The sequence below is a fragment of the Aptenodytes forsteri genome, unplaced genomic scaffold (genome assembly GCF_000699145.1).
Source record: "Aptenodytes forsteri isolate BGI_AS27 unplaced genomic scaffold, ASM69914v1 Scaffold68, whole genome shotgun sequence".
In the NCBI taxonomy this organism is placed as follows: domain Eukaryota; kingdom Metazoa; phylum Chordata; class Aves; order Sphenisciformes; family Spheniscidae; genus Aptenodytes; species Aptenodytes forsteri.
The window spans coordinates 981,424-1,004,034 of NW_008795382.1; the positions used below are offsets into that span (position 1 = coordinate 981,424).

Sequence of the window (22,611 nt, forward strand, 5' to 3'; positions counted from 1 at the left end):
CTTCCAGCACACAGACAGATATTAAAGAAAGTGTATATAAAACTCTTCAGCTTAAAATATATAAAATTATGTATATGTGTGTGTTAATGTGTTATGTATACGCATACATAATTTTATATATAAAATTTATTCCTATAGTATATTTGATAAATAAAATATTTATAAAATTATATACTTACTGTAACATACATCATTTGAAATTAGGGAGAGGAGTGAAGGCAGCATTATAATCAGTCACAAAACAAAGAAAACAGCTCAAAGAAAAAGGAGTCAAAGTAGGAACTTCCTGCAGGTACTGTGTGTTAAATCAGATTGGAGTAGGTAAGCGTTACCTCAAATCTTTCTATAGGATCCTCCTGTTGAGCTTGCTGCTCTCTCATGGTATGATACTCCTTTTCATATTTCTTCAGCTTCTTCTGGCTAATCTAAATTAAAGCAGCCCATTAGTTCCTGCCCAGAACATCAATAAAAGAACACAATTCACAAAGGGTTATGGTACAAGCTTTAGGCAACTCCTGCCTTCTACAAAACACAGCTAGTATCTTCACTCAGTTTTGAGTATCAAACCCTTAGACATGGTCAAAAATTCTATTCCACACAATGTAATGACAGAAGCGTTCCTTCCTCTTATCCTTTTGTGGAACACAGAAAAGTTTTTGAAAGGCATCCACAGGAGCATCCTACCTGAGCTTTCCTTGGTGCTGCACAGCTATTTGATGCTCCAAATACTACAGTGGCTTAGTGTAACAGATTGCCTCAAAACCCACAAAATATGTTTAATTTTTGAACTAGCATGATGCTGAGGTTTCTTCAGCTGCTTTTTCAGCTGTAACATTTATCATCGTGCAGAAGTGTTTGGTTTACTTTACATGAGACTGCAAATGCTGAAAGGGCAAGTGCAGGCTCAGCTGACATTTCTGCTAGTGTCACTCAAGCTCAGTAGAAAACAGTCCAGTCCTAGAGTTGCCTAGGTGTCTCGGCAAGCAGCAACAACTCAGAAGCATGTATGCTCTGTCCCCTAATGCTCTGGGATTCAGAAGGCTGGAATTCTGTCCTCAGCTCTGACAGACACACAACACTAGGAAAGTGACTCTCTCAGGGTCACAGTTTCCCCTTCTGTGAGAAGGGAGAGAAAGGTGGTGTTGAATTCAATATTTTGTGCACAGTGTTCAAGTCCTACGGGGACAGGGAACACAAGAGAACCTGTAACTGATCCTGACCAGCATCTTTCCTGGCGTCACCTGTCAGCTGTGCCATGTGCTACAATGGTTTAGCAACACAGACCACGACAAGGCCACTGTGAGCATTTCACATGCAAGTTAGTATGCATCTAAATGAAATCTCTAGTAATAAGAGTTGCTGCTGAACCTTTATTATTATTTCAGTAAACCAAACAAATTTAAAAGCTATGGCTGTGTTTTCCTCCTTAAAAAAGCCTTATCTGAGAAACATGTTAAACAAATTTTACAGGCATAAATGACAGGCAGAATGGAAAACATGTTTAGTTTCTCTTATCTTTGGTTTTATCATTAACAACCTTACTTGAAATGAACTGTAGAAAACTGGTAGCTAGGCTCCCTCTAGTGAGGGCTGCACAGAAACATTTCACCAAACTTCAGCTGACATTTTTTTGGAGGTGCCAGCCCATTTATCTGGAGTCAGTCTAGCCACATCACAACTGCAGAAGTTATTCTTACTAAGCACTCCAGACAAACACACAGAGTATTAACCCTTTACTGACAATGAAGCCAGTAACTTCAATTGATTATCTCACTCCTCTGCCCCTGCTGAAACACTGCCCAAATTATTGGGTTTCATACACTAAATCTTAAGCTATGTAAAGGTTAGATCTTGAGAAGTGAGGCATCCAGCCATGTGAGAGAGAAAAAGGAAGGAAGGCACACCATTGCATTTTCATCTTCTACTTTTCTGAGTACACTAAACCAGTTTTGCCTCTAGACACCAATAACGAGGTGATCCTGAGAAGATTTGCTATTGTCACCGATTCTGGACATTGGAGCCCTAGAGAGGGAACCATGCCCTGGGGAAGTCAGCAAGGCCTTTGGGTTTGCATGGTGACAGAAAGCAGAAATTAACACTGAAGTCCCACCACAGTTTTTCGGGGCACAGGAGGCAGCAGTAACTCTTTTAACACTGGACTGCAACATTGAGGAGTGACTTCAAGAAACCAGTGCTGTCTCAAGCTGATCATTTACTGACCTCCTTTCCAGCAGAATGCTGTTGTAATCACAATGCCTTAGCCAGGCTACTTCTCCCTTCACATAAATGATTTATTTTGACATCAGGCCCTTTTCTGTTCAAAAACACTTCCAGATACAGAGCTGGAGATTTCTACTGACAGCAAAGGACTTATACTTTAGGTCAAAGGAATCAATTATGTGCAGCACTCCCATCAGGGGCAACACACATGGATGTGATACAGAAGTGTTCCGCATCTGTGTGGAGGCCAGTAGTGCAGTCTGTACTTTCTCCATAACCTCCCATTTAATCCCCCAGAAAACACACAGCACTCAAGGAAGCAGTGGACAACCTTGCCGTGTACTGCTCAGAGAAGACTGTTTGCTTTAACTACTTCACACAGCACTGGGAATGCAGGGAATTTTGGCAGAGTGGGAAGAGGAACAAGTTGTTATTTGGAAACATGAAAGGCAAATGCAGTCATTACACATGATCTTAACCAGATGCGCATGCAACATCTAATCTGTGGCTAATGTTAAACGATTGGAGAGCTAAAATAGCTTACTTTATTCTTGATTATTCTGTAATTTCTCCACTAGTTTCATTTAAGATACGCTTGAACTCTATGCAGAATACTGTTATGCATACTGCTACTACACCAGGAGTACAAGATGCCTTGCATGTTAACATACTCGGGAAGTTGTGTGATTTATGCACTGATTCTACAAAGAATTCCTCTAGTGAATTTTAAGGAAAAAGTATACTTTGAACCATACCAGTGTATTTAACTAAAAATTAATCTACGTGAAATGGTAAAGAAAGAATCACAGTTTCCTTAAAATACACTAAATAAATTATCAAGTTCCCTTTTAGAACTCAATCGCCACATCTATAAAAGAGGAATCAATAACTTCCTAACTGTAACTTTTTTTTGAATTTTTGCTTTGAGGGCTTATTCCGAAGTGCCCATATAAAGCTTTAGTTACAATATTTACTGATCGGAAAAGCAACTGACTTTCAGCTATGAGGTAATGCAATATTTGCTATATATAACTAAAGTCTTAATGTCAAAGGCTAGAACTTTTATTTCATATAGTTATATTTAAGAAATAGGGCTTGGTGGGCAATTGAAATGTAAAAAAAAAAACCACAATCAAGCAAAAAAACCCTCCACTGTTTACCTCAGTAGTTCAAACATACAGAAGAGCTCACAGAGCTCTCTGAATAAATTCTATTAAGAAAACAGGAATTACTGAGATTAATTCATTTATGGGACAGCATCTCTCTAGTCTACAGTACACACCGAACTCTAGTTTCTCTGTTTCTATTCTGTTCAAAAGAAGGCTCCTATAAGGATCAGAGATGACATTTTACTGTGATACATGGTTTCTGTTATGAAGTCAGAAATCTAATTATCATCAGTGTCTCCTAAACGTTGACTGTATGAACAGTTAATCAATGATTGGTGGGAGAAGTCAAACAGCTGTGACGACCACATTAAAAGACAGTCTAGATTACGTTTGCTAGCCTCAAAACACTCTCGCAGAAAGCAGTAGGTATTTACAGAAGATTCATGTTCAGAAACGTCTGCACATGAAACACTGCACGTCGGAGCTCTACTTCCAACCAGAGTGCCTTAGCACTTGTTTCCAGTACCCAAAGGAAAAGCCAAGAAGGAAGCCAATACTGTGAATCTCCCACATGGGCTGCTCATGAAAAACAGTGCTTTTTTGCATTATTAAAAACCTTCAGCTAACTGTGGCAGCACTAGACAACATACAACTCAGCCAGCACTTTGTTTAATTTCATATAAAGTAGACCCTCGTTAGACTACAAAGATCGTAACAGATTAACCTGCTATTGTCAGCTACCTAGACCACAAGTGAAATAGTCTTGAATGGAAAATTAACTTAATATGTTTTTTAAAAAAGCGGTATACATCCACCACCATAAAACAACGACAAATCAAAACCTCACACAGGGAATACATAAACCTCAAGGTAATTTCCCTAGCTTGACTTGTAAGAAATTTTAAATGCCAAATCATATTCCTTCATCTCCCTAGAAGATCTGTAAATCAATCGATGCATTTTTAATGAGCTCCCTATTGCAGTACATAAACATCACATGCACCCACAATTAAAAAACAGCCATATTCTGTCTGAAAGATGACATTGTGTTTCTACATTATTTACTCTGTTTTAAATGAAACCTCCCCACTACCTCTCAATGAAAGATACTACCCTGTTTGCAGCCACTACTGGAGAAAGATTTCACCAAAGAACTGCAGAGATGTCTGCAATTATTTTATATTAGTGTCATTAGTCATTTAAATTTTGTTTGGGTTTTTTTTTTGAAGTAGTCTGATTTTTAGTAGCACTGAATATTGCTTTCTGAAAGCCACTCTGGTTTTGAGTTCTCCAGGTGGGCCCATATCACTCTGAGGATCTTGGCGCTTTACTGTGTTTCACTGTAGAGCATCTGCAATGTATTTGCATTTGGACAAGTGAGTTGCAAAGTTACATATGGAGACAGAAATTGTACCCATTAAAGATATGCTTGCAGTTGCTGTCACCACGTCTTTACCTTCATATTACATGCTAACTCCATCAGCTTTTTTGCATTTTCTTCTGAACGATATCTCTTGGGCAGCTGTACACGGAAGAATTTTAAAGCCCCTTCAAAGTCAGTCAGTAACAAATCATCCTTGGTAGTCTAGAGACAAGGAAAGAAAAACCAGTAACTGCAAAGCAGATTTTGTACAATTACTCAATTCCCAGAGACAATAACGCGACAACAGTTTTGTAAAGCTCCAAGAACATAACTACTTTTAACCTTCTGCAAATAGTGTTCGTTTCTATTTCTGCAACCTTCTATTTCCCCGCCACCCCACCCTCAAAAGCACTGTGCTATACAGGGCATGCCAGACAACAGCACATGTAATACAGGAAGTTGTTAGTTTGTTTGTTGTTTTTTTTTTTTTAAAAAAAAGCATAATATTTCTGTAACCGGCATCTTAATTTTTTACATTGTGCATGATGATGATAGAACACAATGCAACATTGGATACTCACTTTTAATAATCCCAGTGCAACGTTAAAGATAACACTTATTCCCTGGAGAGAAAAATAATGACAAAATAAATTAATTTCTCAGTATTTACAAGCCTGGATATTAATTTATTTGGTGGGTTTTGTTGTTTGTCTAGTTTCTGTGGAAAGGACAACCAAGATACAAGTGTAACCAGGTGCTATATTAAATCAAAGGCCAGGAGAATGACTTTGCAAACAATTAAGAAAGTATCTTTACTGGATAGCCATTTTACATAGCAAAACGATGTTTCAACACAGATTTTACTATCTCCTTAGTAGTCTGAAACTCTGAAATGATGAAGGCACTGTTGTGCACATTTTCATTTTTTAATGACTAGTTGGTCAGCTCAAGATCATTTAATTTTCATATAGCAACCTCTGAAAACACTGGATTCAAATGCAGCAATATCTACATCAATATATTAAGTTCTGGTATTAAAAAATTGGGATAATTCGTGTAATGAAAAAGAAAGTGACTCACTTTAGGACAGAGTCCCACGTCATCTATTTTGCCACTACTTGTTAGAAGTGTTCTATATATATTGCCCAATTAAATACAGTCTCTATAGTCAGTAGTGGCATACACCTTCTTAAAGGGTACCTTTGATAATCAAGACACATTGCTCATCTTATTTCAAGATTCTTTCTTTTTCCCCACTAAATTATTCTTTCACTTTAAAACGGTAAAAAAAACGTTAAAACTTCACTATGAACACATTTACTATTTATGAATTGAAAATGTGTTTCTAAACAAATGGAACTGATTTTCTCGATACCATCTGTTGCTTTCTATTACATTGGCACATGGACAAAGCAAGCTGCAAAAAGATACAGAGAAAGGGTAGAAACATTGACCAGGAGATTTATGAATGCTGAAACCCTTCAGTAGAGGAAATGCAGACAAACTGCCACTTCACAGTAACAACTGCAGATCCAATGAAGAATGGATGCATAATGTTAACCAGTGAGTGAAAAAGCAAATCATTAAATAACTCAAGGATACTTCAGTACAAAATGTGATTTGTTCATTTATGTTAATAAGCTCTGACTCAAATTACACTACTTACCAGCATACTACCAAATATACTGTTCTAAACATGATTACACACAAAATCTCAATGTAAATAATTTTGCTCTCTAAATATATGCTGTGAAGTATAAAGAGGCTTCGAGTTTCCAGGAAAAAGAGCTCCAAGGTTGTTGCATTACCAGCATGAGAGTTAGCTGGGCAATTTTATACGCAATAGCCTCCATGCAATAATATTCTAGGGGAAAAAAGTTATCGTTGTGTATAATACAATTTAACAACAGAGGAATCCACATATTTGTAAATTAACTCTCATCTCATGAGCACTGTACAGAATCTCACATAGATTCAAGTGTTATAAGAAATAGGAATTATAATCTTTTATATAGATATTGACTCCTGATTTATATCTTTAAAATGCTGAGAACTCTTTTTCATTGCAGACACATATCACTTCTACATAAAAATAATTATCATGTGCCTAGCTCTGAAAGAACAGATAGTAAGAAGGACATGAATCAAGATAGTGAGAAACTGTCAGAAGTTGCTAGCAGTACAAGTCTCCAATTATAACACATACCTCACATAAGAGTAAGTCAATAATATGGAAGACCATGTAGAGAGGGAATTTTGCAGTGAACAGGGTAAGGAACCACTGGGAAGCATACATGTGCGCTTCAAGGCTAATGTCCAGAAAGTGGTTATACAGGTCAGGAATGTATTCCTAATAATTAAAAAAACACATAAATACTGAAAGTTAATTTATACTATATTGGAACTGTAGCTGAAATCCCAAAGTAACAGAAGTAAGTAGGGTAGAGTGACAATCAGTGCAGCAAGGCAGGCTTCTGTATGCACCCATGCCTGACAAGACAGCTGCCTGACACGCTAAAGGACCTTCTAAGGATGCCAAAGGCTTGCCCCAGCGTGGATGCTCAGAAGGACACTGTATCACATGCACAACGAGTGCGATCTCTGAGCTCTCACCTTAGCAGGAAACCCAGCCAGTGGATGTGCTGACACTGCAAAGCCACTCTGCGGTGTGCCTGCAGTGAGCTCAGAAGTCACTGCTATGCCAGGCCATACGAGAGCCACTCCAACTGGTCAGACACGTCTGCCTTCAAACTTACTGCACACTGCCAGCGGCATCAGACTGGTCTCGAGTCAACATTCTCTACTCTTAAAAAACCTCCAATATGGATAGTCCTCACTCTTCATCCTTACTAAGAGGTCACAAACACTATTCATGTATAAGATAAATTGCTAGTTTTGAATTGCAGGCTCTGATCCATTCACTTCACGCAAGTTTGAACACCTACCTGCATGAGGCGCTCCAGCTGATAGAACTTGCAGTGCAAATCTTCAAAGTTTTGTTTGAAAAGTTCCCTGAGTCCATAATCAAACATGATTTTGACCAGAACACTGAAAGCTTGCTCCTCAGGCATCTGTGAGAGAGGAAAGTGTATTTATCACAGAGCATTTGAATCTTTCATATCGGTTCCATTTGCCCTTACCTCCCTTCTCCTCCCTCTTACAGAAAGGCCAAATTGCCACTACTTTTTGATCTGGCCCTATCCAGTTTAAAAGTAAACAAGAATATTAACACACAAAATGAGGTCTAGTGTTGCAAACGGCATTTCATTCTTATTCTGTGGAATAAACCACCTCTCAATCGCCTGACTAAAAATACATCTTTCAGACATCAAGACTGAAGCAGTTTCTTGGTGTCTTTGTTCCAAATCATGTCAGAAGCAGAATCCTACAGATTTTCAACAGCCTAACCCCTTGTCACCTACATAACTAAGACAGAAGCAGTATTACTAGAGGATGTTAAAACAGGATCTTTCCCTTATTCTTAACGGTGTATTTACCTTTTTAAATGACATTATTACATTTGATGTTTATTTATTAGATGGCATGAATAAGAGAGACCAGTAACTGCTAACAAAAGTTCCACGTATCACAACTCAGCATTGGTTTGGTAAAGTTCAATATCCCTTTCCTGCCAAAAACTGAAGAAACACTCATCAGCGTTCAGACATTTTTCCCTGACATCAAAATTCAGTTTTCATATTTCTATAGTAAAGTCTGACTTCAGGTCAATCACTTGTTCCTGTAAAGAATAGAACATCCATCTCAAGTATTCTATTATTAATCTGCAGATGGAGTTTGTTAAAACTGAAAACTGAGACATTCCAAACTGGTAGTGAAGGACTCGCAGAAACTTAATTTCCTTTTCTGCAACATTTCTTTTTAATATTTATTTTCCCAGGCAGCCACACTCCAAAGGCTGACTTCAAAGAAAATCAAATAAAAAGAAACTTATTTGATATTTAGCCTTTTAAAATGCATACATTATTCCCCGAAGCAACAGCTATTGTTAAAGAAAGAACTCTAGAATAACGCATGGTTCATTCTTGACAGTGAGTCTCTCTAATGCAATGGATATTAAAAAAAATGGACATTTGACAATGAAAAAGCTAAAAGAAAGCATGTATGTTTCAGTAAGTGTTCAGTTCTCCTATCAGAAAGTATCACCCTTCTTGATCTGATTCAGTGTAGCAATAAAGAATTAATTGCTCATGAAGTAAATATTTCAGATTACAGTTACAAAGAACTAAAAGGTTGTTATCATTAACAATTCAGCTTTTTTTTCAAAAGAATGGAGTTGACAGTCTCTTCTATATCCTCCACTGACTTTACAACATTATGGAAAGTACTCCACTGAAGACCAGACTTCCTCTTCCACTGAAAACTGTGGAGAAGTCTTCATGCTTAGTTCTCTCTGGTAGCAACAATCACTAAAAAGCAGCTGGGGAAAAGAAATCTCAAAACACTACTGAGCTTAGGAACTCTGTTCAGTTTCAACTACCCATGCTTGCAATAGAAACACTGATAAAAAGCAGACATTACTTTAAAAAAGAACGGTCTATAAATAATTTGTACAGATTTCTAGTCCTCTCATATTTCCCAAGCGTTAGTGAATCTAAAACTTTTGCTTCTAATATACAGTAACCATGAATCTAGCTTCTGAACAAGCAAGCAATTAAAGGATATTACTCTGATGAGATCACTTCTACCAACAACAATTAAGTTTAAAAAAGCACAATTCAGTATCTTAAAAAAAATTAAAATATTACTGTATCCTTCACTAACCCCTAAAACCAAGAAGCACAAAGGCCTACAGTACAATAGCCCACATAGGCAGCGTATTGTTCAAAGCACTGAGACCTAATAAACTGACATCCCAACAATGTCATAAATACACTTCTGTGTATACAAGACAAATGGCAATTACCATCCATATTTCTGACTGATTCCAATAGAAACATCTTCTAAAAAGCTTAAATCTGACCTTGAAACCCTTTAACAGAAACATTTACAGTGTTGTCTTATACACAAATTCCATGCCTACTAGTGATCATGAGTACAAGCCTGTGGAGATTCGAATGGAAGGGGTCCTGTAACAGAAACACAGTGAAATGAACGCTGACTGTAGACAAGACTCGTTACCAATACCACAGTAAGTTTTAAACAATGTACTCTGCTCTGCCTAAAATCACATTATTATTGACCAACATTTAAGAGGGTATGTGGCCTGCAACCCTACTAGTACAGGAGTTATCAATGTTTGATAAAGTAATCTAGGCAAGTGGAGCAATATTTATTCTTAAGCTTAAAACAAACGGGGGGAAAAACCACCACTTACATGTAGAAGCAGTACAGCAGCAAGAAATGATTGGCCTTGACAGTAGCCAATCTCTTCATCGTAGACAGAGTAGGCCTAAAAAAAAAGAATCAAGGCTTTACAGCATATCTGTCTCAAGCTACAAACACAAAGAAAACAAAAAACACTGCATTGAACATAGCTCCATAAAATTTTCACGGGGTGCATCAGTTGCCATTCTAATGAAGGGATAACCTGTATGAAAATCAAACTGTGATATATAGCGGCAGTGGCTGGTTACAGTGATGCACCAAGACTGCTGCAGCCTATTAAACCACTTATCTGAGTGCTTTTACCTCTAAACAGGTGCTACAGGGACATTAGAAAGAGAGAGAAACACTAGTTACACAAAAGAAAGAGTGCTGGAAGCTTAAAACATTCCAGTTGAGATAACTGAATAAAACAACAACCTGTCCATTTTTGCTAATTTCTTCCTTTTCATAAGCAACTTCAATGCATGCCTATGGCTTTATAACATTTATGGGAGGCACATAGTTACCTCCAGTTTTAAAGACAACTATGTATGACAACAGCTTATGGCATACATTACACATAAAGGACACACCCAACCATCAGAACATTTCTTTTTCAAGACGCAACATCAGTGTGATTTCCTGCGTCCCTAACTTTGCCATCCCAACTTAGACAATATCGACAAGTAGAGAGCATGCGGCAGCCAAAGGTGACCTGCTCTTGATCAGTATGGAATCAGCCCCCATCTCCATCACAGATTATAATTTGTCCAGCTTGAGCCAGGCTGACATGTCTAGAATCATGCAAAGTCTCTGTACCAAACACCTTAGCGCTCAGGAATCCAGAAGGGCTTATTACTTTAGGTCCCCTATCTGAATGGCACTATAACCAGCTAAACATCTACAATAAGAACCAGACCGAGTCTAGTGCTAGAGTCTGTCTCCATGACACGGTTAACTAATACATACATATTCTTCTCAGATAACAGTTACATCTGTTCATGATGAAGTCTCTGTACCAAACACCTTAGCGTTCAGGAATCCAGAAGGGCTTATTACTTTAGGTCCCCTATCTGAATGGCACTATAACCAGCTAAACATCTATAATAAGAACCAGACTGAGTCTAGTGCTAGAGTCTGTCTCCATGACACGGTTAACTAATACATACATATTCTTCTCAGATAACAGTTACATCTGTTCATGATGTTAAATACAAGTTACCAAAACCAGTCAAGAAGAATTTAAAGAATACCTTGCATATTTTGTACAGGGAGTCCTGGCCATCTCCCCCAGTATCTTTAAAATAATCATGAGCAGGGAACGTTCGATTGATGTCTCGGGTGATAGCACTGTCTTGTGGAGATTCCTATGGGGGGGTGGGGGGGGAGTAAAATAAAACACATCAAAAGAATATAAATTACAATATGCTAGGACTGAGAGTTAGGAGATTGGCATTGTGTGTTCTAAATTTAACAAAACACAGTCTACTCAACCAAAACAGACTGCCTGCAGGCTGGCAGCTCCAGATCACAATCTTGATAGATTTGGTTACCTAAGCACATCTGGGAATGGTCAGTGAGCAGTAGAAAAAGCACACACACAAAAGTGTTCCAAGACATTGCAATGCAGACAGCAGCCTTCCCTTGAAGGCTTCTGAACGCAAATACTGCCCAGTCACTCTTCTTTTATTTCACAACTGCAGAGAGTAACAGTCAATTGTAAGCGGCTGCATGCTGCTGTCCAAAATTGCGTCCCTTAGTTTCAGCTAGAGAAACCACTCTTCATCTCCTCCACAGAATTAGACAAACAGAAAAGTAGAAAACTGAGTACGAGCCCAGGAAAGACAGCTTTGTATAGTAAAACATAATATAATGCAGGGACAGTTGCCTGTATGAGCCGGGCATTTCAGCATGAGGAAGATGGAACTTTGTTCTCTACATTGCTCTGAGGCAATCAGTTTCAGATGCCTTAGATATTTGGAAAGCAGAACAATAACAAATAGCATACAATTAAGAAAACCAGTAAATGTGAACAATGGACTGAAAAGACCAGATGGAAGAAACACCCAGCAAGTCTGCATCAAGGGCAAGTCCTACACAAAAGGCAGGGAAAACTCCTGGTAGAGATGAAAGGAACTTGACAAAGCATAACAATAAACACAGTAAACAGTAAAAGGGAAACTTATGGCCTTTTCCTCCTGACTTTTATCTGAGTGATTTAAACACCAAACAATCTCCATGCAATTAGTTGGCAATACTGGCCTTAAAGAGCCCACCCTATTAGGAATTGTCAGTATTGCTGAGGATGGTTTAGAAGGAATCCTAGTCCCACCTTGGAGAAGTATCCTGAAACAAGGTTTCCAGAATATGGAAGGAAGAGGTTTGTGTCAGGCACATCATGAGAAACCATGAGCATTTGTGAACAATGTCCAGTTAAATCTAATTTGCCCTCTACAACAGATTCATGTTCCGAATGGGAAAATAAGCAGGTGCCATTCTCACAGTGAGGTCTTCTCGGGTCTCTGCCAATATTAGACATGTGACTGAGTGAGATTTTCTGATCCATCTCATTCAGTTCAGTTTGAAACTATTTCTAGTGTAGTCATTTAAGCCAGAGCTCATAGCACTGCAAGGAAAAGTATCCTTTGACAACATAAAAACCTACCCTCCCCCATTAGCAAACGAAGTAATTTGCTTATTTAGGAAGCCAGTGGAAATAGTTCATACACATCATACATCCTCCTTTAATACAGAAAACAACAATAAGAAATATATATTTTAAAAAACATATACCAGTGACACAAATGAAAAAATTACTAACTGGGCAGCGAGAAAAAAGCTGTCAAAAGATTTGATGCAGTCTCCAAAACCTTTACTTTACAAGGAACATTTATGCGAATTGGAAGACTAAGCAGCTTCTTCCATGTGGATGGAAATGGGTTGCTGAAAGAGGCTGTAAAGTCTCCATCATCACAGGTGTCCAAGACTCAACTCAACAGGGCTGTGAGCAGCCTGATCTGGTAAGACCTGCTTTGAGCAGAGGGTTGGACTACATGACCTCCAGAAGTGCCTTCCAACGTAAGTTATTCTATGAGTAGCATACAACAGAAATCACTCACTCAAGCTCTCTTTAAAACACTTAATCTACCCAGCATGCAACAGGCCATTTTAGTGCGCCTTTTGAATCTGAAACTGTGCTCACCATATTGAATTAAAAAATGACCTCTATAATTTCAGAACTATTTCTACAATTTTATGCCGTATTTTGCGATTTCTGATTAATCAGATCTCAGATTTTGTATGGATGTGTTTCACCATAATGTCTTGTACCTTTTGCGGCAGTCATGACCCAGCTGTTATCTAGCTGATTACTATAACCATTGCTATTACCCAAATTGCCAAAATAAAACAGAAACAAAAGCCCTCTGTTTGTCTGTAGGCATTTCTTTTTGCCTACGATTGGTCCCTCTTTCTAATATTTAAAAGATGACTTTCCTGGACAGCTAATGAGAGCAAGAGCTCCTTGGTGGTGGGAATCATCTGAAAAGATGCCACAGTAATCATTAAGCAACCATTGCTAATGAAAGGGTCAAAGGTTCCTTTGTTAGGTGGCTTCCCTGGCAATGACTGAACACAAATAAAAAGCCAGTCGTCTTCACATGCGAGATTACCATGTAACAGTGCCCAGGTTAACACTGCAAACATACAAGATGCTCTGTGGAAGCAAAACAGAAGAGATGTTTTAATTTTTAAAAAGTTTTACTATATCCAAATAACCCATGTTTCTGTTAGACAAACGGAAAAAGTTTAGAAGTAAAATAGTAAAAAAGTACATGATGTAATCAGTGTGAAGATCATTAAATACAGCTTTTAGCTGATCTTCTTCCTCAAAAAGCAATTTTGCAAACAAGAACAAAATTACCATGGTGTGCTTGATTTTCTCTTCTGATTTTAATCCAAGGTTAATGCTCCTCTCTGTGGCTTAACACAGACATTTCATTAGGAAAGCATTACACTGCTATTAGAATCAAGTTATTGGATTGTTTTGGAAATTATATCAAAAGCACTGTTCAGCATTTCAATTTGATAATAATTAACATGCCAAAGAGGTCTGTCTCATTATAAGGAAGTCAGAAACAAACAAAATCCAATGCTAAATAAATTTCATATAAATATAAGCCTTTTAAGTCAACAAAGACAAGTAAGATAATGGCTGGCTGTTAGCTTCAGCTAGTTTTGCAAGTAGAGAAAGACAATGCTCAGAAACAATTCTGAAAACTTTAAAGCATGTAAATACAGCCTTAGTGGTAACTTTCAGTTTCTTAGAAGTTTGCAAGACTGAATTACAGTAAAGTACTCTGCTTTGCAAGAGCACAGGTACTGTTCACTGCTAATAGCCATTTGTGGTACCAAACAAGTGGGTTTACTGCGTGTTACCTGTGTTCTGCTGCAATGGCAAAATAATCTTAAATCCCCCCCATGCCTTTTAATCCACTTATTTAATAGCAGAGACCAAAGCACCTGGTTGGAAACTCTTAGGATAGGCTTCTCAAACAAATGACTCATTATGGCTAAAGAGAACTAATTAGTGGTCTCTCTCTGGCTTTGCGTGACTTGTTCAGCACTTGACTCCTATGTTTCAGTACAATTCTTCAAGTAATCTGTAACGCTAGTTCCTGCAGCTGAAACATAGCTTGGGGAGAGAAAAATTAACGGAAATGATAAGGTTTAAAAAATGTTTTTCAAACCACAGCTTTGAAATCTCCCCATTAGTACAAACTGCTGCAATCCAAGCATTGTGTAACCTTTTCTTTACTCCTATTTTTATACCTTGCTGTGAGAATTGGCTCAATGGGCAATTTCTCATGCTTTCAGGGGACTGGGAACTGAAGGAAACCCTTCTGAACCCACACCCTTCACAAACTGGGATTGAAAAATAGAAAGCTAAGAATGACAGGAAGAAAAAGAAAGTAATAAAGAAAACAGAATGGAAAACAGCCATGAGAACTGAAGCAAGTGTAGTAAAGACTGAAATTCTCCCAACAGTTCACCGCTCGGAAGGAAAGCAGGAAAATGTAGATGCTCAGACTAAGAACATACCCTTCCTCCCCCTTTTATGCACTTTAAAATATTAGGGGAGTTATACTGAAACCTTCCTCTCCAGTTGATTTAAAAAGAAACTATGCAAGTAATTATGGAAACCAGGACGCAGTCCAGCAGATAAAAGCTCATCTATTGTATCAGCCTGTATGTAAAAGCATATTGGTTCCCACCTCCTAAACCGGACACACTTAAAAGATATTTTCCTTGCATTTTCGTGATCTTCCGGGGACCATCCCGGGATCTGCAAACCATATCATGCAGCTACAACCTCGATCAATGTCTTCAGACTGAGACTGTGTTACTTTAGAAGCTTTTTCTGTAGCTTAAGCCACAATTAAAAGACATGGAAGAGCTGGAGTTCCTAGTACCTCTTCATGGGGCTGATCTATTTGCAGTTTTCAGCAGCTCAAGTTTATTCCTCCTAATCCCCCACATAAACTCAAGAGGATGAAGAAGCAGCAGCAAAGAATTGCTGAAGGGACAAGACCTGTGATGAAAAAAAGCTGAAATAAGAAATCTCCAGAGAAGCAGAGGAAGTTGCCTGCTGGAAATGGCTTGCCACCCAAAGATCAACTCCTGCCTCACCAGGCTACTGGAGAAATCCGATGGGGGCACAAAACATAAAGCCTTTACCTAGACACAGGTTGACTTCAAAAACAACATAAAAATGGAAAAATGGTGAGGTCCAAACTTTAGATTCCCTCCTGCCCCCACCCCCAGAATGATTCAAAATACGGAATTTTGCTCACGGGAGTGAGTTATCTGACACATCCACCACAAAGACCAAACTATGCTTGATTCTCACTCTTGCCACAATGGGATCGATTGTCACGTTACAATTATTGCTTAGGAAGGTCCCACTGACTTTGCAAGGATTTTGTCACACAGTCAGAGATTACTGTGAGAAGGGTCTAGAGACTCAGTCGATCAGTGGAATTTTACCTGCTTTGCCAAGGGTCAGATCAGCACGTGGCATCCTGTGGCAAGGCATCTCTGTGCAAGGCATAGACAAGCCATTCAAGGGAGCAACAAGCCAGCTGACAGCTTTCAGCAGTTGCAACGAGCAGAAAAAGCCAAAACTCTCCAAAACTTTCATGGGCAGCAACAAGGGTAATATTAACCGATGGGGTAAGTTATTTTGAGCAGATCTGTACATTTTAAGTGCATCTGAAAATATTAAAAGGTCTTTCGATAGCTATTTTCAATGTCAATAGGGTACCATGTCACCAGGTCTATTTTGCAGGTTGATGGCATTCCCAAGTTTACTTTTAATAGGCAATATTTACACTGACTTTTATACAGTGCATTTCCTGAATTTGTCTTCGTCCAAACCACTGTGAGAAGGTTTCGGTAAGAATAATTACACCTGTTACTAAGACCTTAAGGAAGTATCACAAAATCCACTTTCAAAGCAATGTACTTGTTAACTTCTCACAAGAAATGCTGCTCGCAGAATGTAAGTGTTACCTGGAGTTAGCACTTACCAAGAACATTAATAAATAAATAGTGTTTGTGGAAAAAAACTGAATAATTTAGACAAATTTGGAATGGTTAAACAGCTGCAATTTGATACAATAGTGCATTGATACAGCATACTTTCAGTCCAAATATGGCAATATAGTTCAATTCTAAAAATAAAAGTGAATCCCTTGTGATATCCAGCCCTTTCGCTGTGTTCGTTTCCTTTTAGGGCTCAAGTTTCCCACAGGAAAATTATAGAGAGGAGTTTGCCTACAGTGCCCTACATCATGTATGGATAAAGCATAAACACAAAACGCATGCTGGAAGGTTTTCCTGCTCTTGGCAATTACGTACAAGCCAGACTATTTAGAGCAATCAAGATAAGAGGAAAAAACCCCATCCACTCCCAAACGAACACACCTTTATCAGCACAGTTACATAAAAGTCATCCAAGACAAGACGTGAAAACATGTGACGTATCATTTATTTCTTAAATGTATTTATGATCCATTCAGACCTTTCAAATAAAGTGTACAAGTGCATTTCAGAATAAAAAACTACACTCTTCACACAGCTCTGTAGAACACTACATTTCATCAAGAAACTTGAAGCAAAAACTTCCTATTAAACCACCCATGCATCCTTTGGCTACAATAATATCACTGATCAACAAGTACTGCTATTCAATTCTGAGTTTCCCTTTAAAGAGAAGGAGCATCATAAAATATGCTACCCCTTCCAGAGACCTCTCTTTAAAGAGAGAATATTAAATAAATTAGCTAGGCTTTTAGGCAAAACAGTAAGGCTACTTAGTACTGTTGATGCATGATCCATATATTTGGAGAACAGGCAATCCTAGGCTACGTGAAATGCGTCAACAGCCCTTGAAATTTTAGTAGTATCAAGATTACATCAATCCAGAACAAATGACAGACAAAAATGTAACCAGTGGAACAATCACTGAAAAATGTGCAGTTTCTCTTAGGATGGGAAGTGCTGTTAACAGATTCAGAAAAGTGTTTATAAAATTCCCTAAGAACCACATTGACATTCTTAAAATTACATATTGAACAAAGCCCTAAACTGTGTGGCTGTACAATTACGGCCGTGTCAAATTGATTGTTTTAAAATACATATATACACATAAACATATTTTAAAACAATCAATTTAACACGGCCGTAATTGTACAGTCACACAGTACACATTATATATAAGTATGTACATCTAAAGCAAAAAGGAAACAAGCCAAGAGATGTATGACACAGCTGGGGTACAGATCATCTCAAAGGGAATAATAAATTTCTTTGAGTTTTAATAGCTCATAGCAAAACTACCTCTTGGAAATAATTATGCAAAGATTTAGAATCAGATATTTACATGCTTCTGATTTATCTAGTTCCATTTAATATTTAAAAATATGCAAGTATTATTTTCTATCAGTAACATTTGTCATTTTTGGCTCAACCGTAGTTTTTCTTATTATTAGTCTTAGTTGAAAAATCAGCTACAGAAATGTCTATTAAAACGATGGGGTAGAAGCACCCCTCTCCCCTGTATTTTAACAACAACTCTGAGTTGGCACAAAATATGTAATTCTGGAGCCACGATAACTCTTCCTCAGCTGCCTTGCATATCAAAACACCCATCTTCACCATCTCCCCCTTCCCTTGCAGAGTACAAAACAGAGCAAACCCAGGCAGAGATGGGGACATTCGAGGAGCCCAGACTGACACCCTGATACTCCCCATTGTATCAGAATTAAACACAGCATTAGAGAGCCTTAAGGGTCGGATTGGGTCTAATTCACCTGTTTGCTTTTCTAATCTGCTTTGGTGGATTGTTTTCCATAGTTATTTATAGCAGGGGTTTCGCACTCACACCTCTTTCTCATCTTTTAATACAAAACAATTTCCAGCATTAAAAGGTGCACAAAGTTCTTACAAACACACATACAACACATTCTTACCTGTGATTTTGTCTATCCTTGGCCTTTTCACTGACACAGGAAAAAACTACCAGTTGTAACACTACTCGTGTAAGGAGCTGGACTGTCTCCCAAACAAAACTCCTCGTAATGACCCTCTGACAAATGTCAAATCTCCTCAGGACACACTGAAATAGTCTCACCAGTGGCTTCTGCTGTCCCAGTTACTGTGAAGGCGCAAGGAGACAGGTGGGACACAAGGAAAAGCGAGCATCCTTTAAAGTAAGATCGCTCCACTGTATTTCGTTCAGCAAAGCAACCTAAAAGCACATGCACGCATAGCCTCCCATGCTTGCAGTTCAATTGTAAACAGCATGTGGAAAAAAAACAATTAAAAAAGGTACTAATACAATTTTGAAATCCCTGAAGAAAAGACATACCCACGAGTATTAAGAACAGTAAAAAAGCTCATCATTAGCAATTGCAAACTCATTTCCATCCTGTTGCATTCATTAGAGGAATACAAAATTGAGTCTAGTGTTTACATGCTAGAATTACAATAGAAACTAGATTTCAAAGGTTACATATGGAGAGAAATTTATCAGCATAGGAACTTGCAAAACACTGTGCTGTACAGCATTTCTAAAGACATAAGTCCGTGAAGACAATATATGCAATTGCAAATCCTTTCAGACAGTTCAAAAGCGTGGCTGGAGGTAATGCTGCTTCCTGTTACCTGAAAGGATTAACTGCACCATTATTTTTAGTAGGTTTTAATGACAACAATTTATCCTCAAGAAATACCTAACCCCTCAAAAACCGAGGTGATCAGAAACATACAGGTACCTTACAGCCCTCGGGGTTTTATTTCTTTGTACACTAAACATCAATTCCTTTGACAGCATCTACAGAAAATGTTTTAAAAAAATGTTTTTATGAAATACTTTTAATAATCAGTATTGCTAATATTTACTCAGTAATGCTAATATTTAAAAATACTTCACAGTGTGGTACTAATGTAACTTCATAAAACGAGCAACTTGAGTTAGCTAAAGCTCAAAGCCTTACATTATATTAAAATAGTCCAAAGATCTCACACACACACACACAAAATCACTAGCACTATAAATATACCTAAGCCACTTTAGTGCAAAGTCTGTTTTTGCTTCCCCTGACAAATCCCTCTATGTTCCTGCCAGCATATTAAAACGTCATCCTTTACTAATCTAATTATTGATTTTCAAGGATTCATTTACAGTTGGAATCCCAGAAGAAATTTTCAATGTCATTAAGCATTTGATTGCTTCTATCACGTCATCTTTGTAACATTTAAGAATGACTCGCATACGCACAGCAAGATTTGAGTTCATCTTTACAAGGAGTTACTTGAATTTATTTCACTTTTTAATTAAAGGATCTCCAGTAACGACCATCAGAGAGAAGCCAAAGCTTTGAATTACAAAATTGCTATCCTCGTCTTACAAATTCATAAAAAGAAAGAAGTCAGAACAAAAAGTTCAGGCTCCCTTCCCTCTCCCTAACCACCCAAGGGTACACGCTGTATCTCAGGCGCTGCCTCATGCAAAGGAACTGCCCAGGTGTAGCACTCCTCCGCACAAGCAGCGATTGCTAACTTCAAAATGTGTTTGTCTATCTAAACATAACCCAATGCAGTGTGCATCTGCTCAGCATTTCTAAAAACTTCTCAGCAAATAAAGCTTCTGGTTATCAACCTGCGTACAGGTAACAGTCCCACAGTGACTTGGCCTCCTGGTCTCTCCCCGGAGCAGAACCTGCACCTCCTTTGACCAGCTCAGTGATTGCGACACTCCCCCCAATGTCTTCAGGCCAAAACAAAGATGACTTTAACAACTTCTGTTTCTCAATTTAAGTAACCACAAATTCACTAGCTAGAGAATCAGTTTTGACTGGACAGATTGCTAAAGTACACCAGAGGCTGTAAATAAACAACCTGGATCAAGATACGGGAACATAACTTATGTTAACATTTTTATTAAGTGCTAAAGCTCAAGAGATCCAAATATGATATGGGTGAAATCCGCAAACACTTTAATTTGCAACCACCACTAAATGCATGTAGAGCAGACACAGACTGTGGCTTGTTTTAAACTCTGCAATGGGAATAAAAACTGAACTGTGACAGAAGTCAATATTGAGTGGAGAACCATCAGCAAAGCTGCCTGCATAAGCAAAACATTTCACCTGTCTAGAAAACCTTGTGTCACAGAAAAAAAAAACAACTGAAAAGCTGACTAAACAAACTGTATCACATCAGGTTATCTCCCTATTGCTAGAACACCTCAGATGGTCAACCATGACACCGACTGGTATTATCCCATTTTACCTGAACTGAGATGGAGGGGCTGGATCGCCACTCCAGGTCTGAAGGGAATCCGTTTGCTGTGGGTGTGGGAGCTCCGAGGCTCAGATGAGCTGCCTTTGGAGCGCAGCAAAGCAAAAGCAAGAAGGTTAAACTCCATCTTTTAAAAAATGTATTGTAAAAGGATATGACCCAAATTAAATACTCCATTGTTTTGACAGAACTGCAATTTACATCCTACCGTCAGCACAGGCACAGCCGTCCAGCGGGTTTCCTTTGTTTGTTTCCACTGGCCACAACTTTCAGTTTCCTTCTCTAAGTACAACTGCATCTGGTTTTACACATACTAAATTTTAATTTCGAAGAGCTCTCCTCTTCCAGAAACATTTTACATATAAAATTTTAGTATTAAATTGTCTGCCTTTGCCTATCTGCAGAAAATGTCTTTCAGAGTGGTACCTCTGCAATGCACAGGCAATAAGGGAAGTAATAACTGAGAAGCTTTAAGACCTCAGTGGTGTCCTGAAGTCAGGAGAACACTTCTTTTCTAGTGCAAAATGGGTTGTTTTCACAATGGGGGATTCTCCCATCATCCTAAAGAAGGGGCTGTTTACTTTGCTGGAGACAGTCTGTAAAACCTGATGGCCCAGCAGTCCCAGCAGCTACGACTTACCCCAAGGTCTAACCTGACCTCAGCCATATGTATTCCAAGCCCACACTATTACAAAGTCTCAGGGACCCTGAAGCGAGTAACAGATTTAATATACCTGATCGACCTGAGACCGCAGCCACATACAAACAACAGTATTCATCATATAAAGACTATGAAATATAAGAAAACACCTGTGTCAACCACACTCTCTAGAGCTCTGAATTTCAGCAATAAGAATGGAAAGAGAAGAGCAGAAAATGGATTGAAAGACACAAGCAGGCTGAGACAGCAGGGAGGAAGCACTGCATTCAACCAGCAGAACAAATGGACTCGGCTTGGGCATTTCCCCGCCGCTGTTATGCCCCAGCCTCTCCCCTCCTGGAAGCCTCAACAGAACAACCCTGGGGTTTGCAAAGTGTCCATTCCTTTAAGTTGCGTAAGGGAAGACAGCTATTCTTCCCCCATTTAAGTTTAAAAGCCATGGAGGGCTTTACACCTCTTGGATCTCAGCAGAACATCAGTTACAAACATGTGCTTTGCCAACTTCAGATAGTGTTGGTAGTGAGGTAAAAATGCAAGTTTATCTTGAATGACACCACAGAAAGGATGTGCTGTTGTATTCTGCAAAGTCATAGAAGGAAGAAAAAGGTTTCTACACTAAACAACAAAATAAGGACCAGGTCAGGCAAACGTTTTAGCAGGTGCTTCAAGTACCCAGAACCAAAAATGTGTTAAAACAACAACAAAACCCTCCAAAACCTCCACCTCCTCTTATTAAAATTACCTACAATAGATGAATCAAGTAATTGGAAAAATTTTAAATGGGCCTTTTGTTTGTAATGTCTAAAGGTAGGCTCCTATGCTCGGATATTAGTTCCTATAGAAATATGTTTTTTAAAGCATCGACCTGAATTAGGAGTAGAAGTTCTGTCAACTTCAAACCCTGATGTGGACTAAGATGAGACTGAAATGTTTCAGACTTCCTGACTCATGAAGGTTCGGTACATCTGTTATCATCACAGCACTTGGTAATACCACAATATAGAAAAATCTGCTTATTAAATTTGCACACTGAATGTTTCCATCTCACATCACATATATGCCTTGGAAGC

The 22,611-nt window shown here is 38.5% G+C and overlaps 1 protein-coding gene across 3 annotated transcripts in view; it reads right to left on the reverse strand.

The window, feature by feature from the left end:
• RABGAP1 (RAB GTPase activating protein 1) overlaps positions 1-22,611 on the reverse strand; it is a 68,555-nt gene that overhangs the window by 8,374 nt on the left and 37,570 nt on the right. Inside the window, exons 13-19 of one of the 3 annotated variants that reach the window (XM_009280591.2) lie at positions 11,271-11,384; positions 10,028-10,102; positions 7,638-7,763; positions 6,899-7,042; positions 5,274-5,315; positions 4,786-4,914; positions 333-425 (exon numbers count right to left, since the gene is read on the reverse strand). In XM_009280591.2, the coding sequence (XP_009278866.1) occupies positions 333-425; positions 4,786-4,914; positions 5,274-5,315; positions 6,899-7,042; positions 7,638-7,763; positions 10,028-10,102; positions 11,271-11,384 (723 nt within the window). Of the gene's footprint in view, positions 1-332; positions 426-4,785; positions 4,915-5,273; positions 5,316-6,898; positions 7,043-7,637; positions 7,764-9,733; positions 9,752-10,027; positions 10,103-11,270; positions 11,385-22,611 lie in introns of those variants that run through there. The other 2 variants (XM_019472433.1, XM_009280592.1) reach the window with 2 other exon arrangements.